The sequence below is a fragment of the Lipotes vexillifer genome, unplaced genomic scaffold (genome assembly GCF_000442215.2).
Source record: "Lipotes vexillifer unplaced genomic scaffold, Lipotes_vexillifer_v1.1 scaffold324, whole genome shotgun sequence".
NCBI classification, from domain to species: domain Eukaryota; kingdom Metazoa; phylum Chordata; class Mammalia; order Artiodactyla; family Lipotidae; genus Lipotes; species Lipotes vexillifer.
In genome coordinates, this window is record NW_006791816.1 from 802,380 (window position 1) to 806,666 (window position 4,287).

A 4,287-nucleotide genomic window follows, 5' to 3' on the forward strand; every position below is an offset into this window, starting at 1 on the left:
AGTATTAACAAATATATAATTACTTCCAAATCTTCCCTCAAATAATGCTCTCTATGTAAAAATATTTCATTCACTAGAAGGAAGACAATATGTGTTATTGATGACTAGATCTGTTATGCCATAGTCTACTCTGAAAACACATCGCTCAGTCTGTTTCTGCAGTTTGGCTTAGGAAGGAGGCTTGAACACATAGTTCTTTCCCCTTCCTATTCTCAGATTGTACTTTTCTACACCACGGATTTTTGGCATTTTGTTATATATCTGTCATATATTTTCTAATTATTTCATAGTTCTCAGCTAGTATTACAAACTTTCAAATCTCTTCTAGTGCTTAAAACAGTGCTGGATGAAGTTTTATTGAGCTTTTAAAGGTCCATAGCACACCTTTTGCAAAATATCTCTTATCCAAGGGGAAGCAGATGTAATCCTGATTCCACCAGTGTCTCTCACTCAATCTACTCCATGCTAAACAGGTCAGTTAGGCACTGTCATGTCTCTGGGTAGTACAAGTGGAAGGTGTGAACAGAAAAACCACTTGATCTGAGGACAGTCGAAAATGAGATCCCATTTTCCCCTCCCCACTCCTATTCCCAATCCGGGAGGAGGCATTTATAAGCCCCGAGGACCAGGGCCCGGAAACCTGCTGGCGTCCTGAGCTGCAGAGGCTTTCCAGCACACGCACGATCTCCCGCACTGATAGCCCTTCTTCCCAGATGAATTCTCATAGTATCACAGACGCGCGCAGTCTCGATCGATACTGGATGGCAGACGTACTCCCACCAAGTGTAGGCACGGGGCGGTGGATTTAGCCGCCCTGCCGCTCTGTCGCAGCTTCTCATCAGCTCCATACGAGCATAGGACGTTAACCCGTTTCCCGGCTGACACCCAACCGGTCGCCTCCCCGTCGCCCTTCCTCTCAGCTCTGCCACCGCAGAGCCGGGGCTTTTCCGTCAGACTCCCACGCGCGGGGGGCAGCAGGGTCCCGGGCCCGCAAGGAGGGCGCTGAGAGGTGGCCTCTCCGCCCGGCACCCCAGACGGCCCCTGGAGGCCGCTGAGGCACGGAGTGCTGAGCTTCCTCACACTCCGCACCTTACCTTCGGGCGTCTTCGCCTGGTGGGCGGCAGGGAGGAGGCGGCTGCAGGAAGCAGCTAAGCCGGGCGCCGGGTCCCGCCGCCGCCCGCCTCCGGGCCCCCAGCGAGCCCAGCCCCGAGAAAGCCCCACCCCCCCGCGCCCGCTCCCACTCCTGATTGGCTGGTCCGCCGAGGGCGACCCGGCGGTCCCCCGGCCCGCGTCTCAGCTATAAAGGCGGCGGACACATGCCTGCAGCGGCGAAGCTCGGGCAGCAGCGGTGCTCGCCCGCTCTCAGACCCCGCGGCGCCCCCGTTACTCCTTGCCCCCGAGCGCTCCGACTCCACCATGCCTCGGGGCTTCCTGGTAAAGCGAACAAAACGGACAGGTGGCTCGTACCGAGTGCGCCTAGCAGAGCGGGTCTTCCCCCTGCTGGGGCCCCAGGAGGCGCCGCCCTTCCCCGAGGAGGCTTCCAGTGCCCCTCAGCCCGGTGCGGAGCGGGCGGGACCTCCAACCCCGGAGGAGGAAGCGGCCCGCGAGCTGTCGGGGTCGTCCTGTAGGGCGTCTGGGGTGAGCCCAGCGGTGGGCGGGAGGGAAGGCGCGGAGTGGAGGGCGGATGGCCGGGAGGGTCCCGGGCCCAGCCCCAGCCCCACGAAGCCGGCGGGCGCGGAGCTGCGCCGGGCGTTCTTGGAGCGCTGCCTCAGCTCGCCCGTCTCCGCTGAGTCCTTCCCCGGGGGCACCGCCACCGTGGCCGCTTTCTCCTGCTCGGTGGCGCCAGCAGCAGCACCGACCTCGCGGGAGCAGTTCCTGCTGCCGCTCCGGGCACCGTTCCCGGACCCCGCGCCCCACCCGGACCCCGCGCCTCTCTCGACCGCCCTGCACGGCCTGAAGCGGGCCACCGGCAGCGAGCGCTGCGCCAAGGCACCTCCGGGCTGCACGTCTGGGCCCGCGGCCGCCGGAGTCAAGAAGCCAAAAGCTATGAGGAAGTTGAGCTTCACCGATGAAGTCACCACGTCCCCTGTGCTGGGCCTGAAGATCAAGGAGGAGGAGCCCGGAGCGCCGTCCCGGGGCCTGGGGGGCAGCCGCACGCCGCTGGGGGAGTTCATCTGCCAGCTGTGCAAGGAGCAGTACGCAGACCCCTTCGCGCTGGCTCAGCACCGCTGCTCCCGCATCGTGCGCGTCGAGTACCGCTGTCCCGAGTGCGACAAGGTCTTCAGCTGCCCTGCGAACCTTGCCTCCCATCGCCGCTGGCACAAGCCGCGTCCCGCAGCGGCCAATGCCGCCACAGTCTCCTCAGCCGACGGGAAGCTGCCTCCTTCGTCGACCTCGTCCTCCCCGGATTCCGGGGCTGTTGCGTCTTTCCTGGCGGAGGGGAAAGAGAACAACCGGGCAGAGAGAACTGCGGATCAGCACCCGCAGGCCGGGGACAGCTCCGGGGCGGAGCAGCACCGGGACAGCGCCCCATCACAAGGCCTCCAGGTGTTGTCCCACCCCGAGCCTTCGCTGCCTCAGGTCCGTTATACGGCGGGGGTGTTGGGGCGCCGGGTGCCTGAGCCGGGCGGGGTCAGTGCTGCCGGGGGACCCGAGATCTTCGTGTGCCCATATTGCCACAAAAAGTTCCGTCGCCAAGCCTATCTGCGCAAGCACCTGGCCACTCACGAGGCGGGCTCGGCCCGCGCGCTTGCCCCGGGCTTTGGCTCCGAGCGCGCCGCCCCACTCGCCTTCGCTTGCCCGCTGTGTGGGGCGCACTTCCCGTCGGCAGACATCAGGGACAAGCACCGGCTGTGGCATGCGGTCCGCGAGGAGCTGCTCCTGCCCGCTCTGGCCGGGGCGCCTCCCGAAGCACCGGGCCCAGGAGGGGCGTCTGACGGGAGTGCTCAGCAAATTTTCTCCTGCAAGCACTGCCCGTCCACTTTTTTTAGCTCCCCAGGCCTGACCCGGCACATCAATAAGTGCCACCCCTCAGAAAGTCGGCAGGTACTGCTGCTGCAGATGCCATTGCGGCCGGGCTGTTGAGGGCGAAAGACGAAGAGGATTGAGGGTGGCCTTGGAGCAAAGAGATCATGGGAATTTCTGTGGGGCTTTCTTCAACTTGCAAGTTTACCCTCTTTCCTTCCTTTATTTTCTCTCCTAAAACTCCCAGTAGTCAATGTGCCGCCAGAGGAGCGGGCAGCGAAATGTAAAATCCCTCTCTAGAGCAGGTATGTATATGGTATAACCGTTCTCGGTCAAGAATGATCAGCTTTAAATCCCTTCTCACTTTCCCCACGAAAATAGGATTCCCCTGCTCCCACCAAACTCTGGAGACCCCAATGAATCCTATATGACTTGTAATTCCTATGGAAAGTCGCAGTGAATGCGTGCATGTCTCTATCTACAAAGGATTCTAGCTACCAAAAGTGGTAGTTTTTTTTTTTCTCTTCTTCCTCTTGTCATCGCAGGCGCCTGTGTAGTTTCTGTCTCGATAGGGTCAGATATCTTGCATTGTATATTCTGTGAATTAAAAGTTATGTGATTGGTGCCAAACTTAGGTCGGGTGGGTGGGAAATACAAGACCTGTGTCTGTGGGCAGGAAATGTTAAGATGTTTGCGCGCTTTTGGGTGATATGAGAAATCTCCTTGTAAACTTTCCTTTTCTCAATTATTAAGTCCACTCTTAAGCTAGTGTTTGGAGGTGGGGGGAATAGCACCTCTTTACTGGAAGGAGTTAAGACACCCCCCAAATTCTCACCTCTAGCTCTCGTGTGCAGTATTCAGGAAGATACTTTAAACCTTTCTTTAAATCGCTTTTGGGAAACATAGAACTCATTTCCTGAAGTTTGTTTTAGTAGGGTTTCATCCAAATTGTTTAACGCTTCTGTTGTAATCATAATGTGTATTATATATGACACTATGTTCAGCTTAAGGAAGATGTTAATACTTCTAATCCGCTATGGAAATGAATGGCAATTCATTCAATATTCAATATTTCCTTTTCAGCTGCAACCTGGTTTTGAATTTTTTTGTATTACCATATTTAGCATACCTTCTGTACCTATGCCCTAATAGCCAGTTTGGGACACTGGCTGAATATTGCTTGACAGATAGCCCATATTTGTAAGATGCTTACCACCAAATAAATGTACATAGCTGGTGCTTTGTTGTGTTCTGTGTTTGTCTTAAGAATCCCATTGAACACAGCCTATTTTTAAAAGCCTCACTTCTTATCTCCCCAAAGCC

General features: G+C 57.0%; 1 protein-coding gene across 1 annotated transcript; it reads left to right on the forward strand.

The window, feature by feature from the left end:
- Positions 1-1,331: 1,331 nt before the first annotated feature.
- INSM2 (INSM transcriptional repressor 2) lies at positions 1,332-3,109 on the forward strand. Its single transcript, XM_007464827.1, has one exon. It carries the CDS (start codon positions 1,417-1,419, stop codon positions 3,082-3,084), a length of 1,668 nt encoding a protein of 555 aa, XP_007464889.1. The 5' UTR covers positions 1,332-1,416; the 3' UTR covers positions 3,085-3,109.
- Positions 3,110-4,287: the final 1,178 nt, after the last annotated feature.

Excerpts from the sequence above, each read along its gene's own strand:
- INSM2 (XM_007464827.1), top strand. The coding sequence starts at position 1,417 with ATGCCTCGGGGCTTCCTGGTAAAGCGAACAAAACGGACAGGTGGCTCG.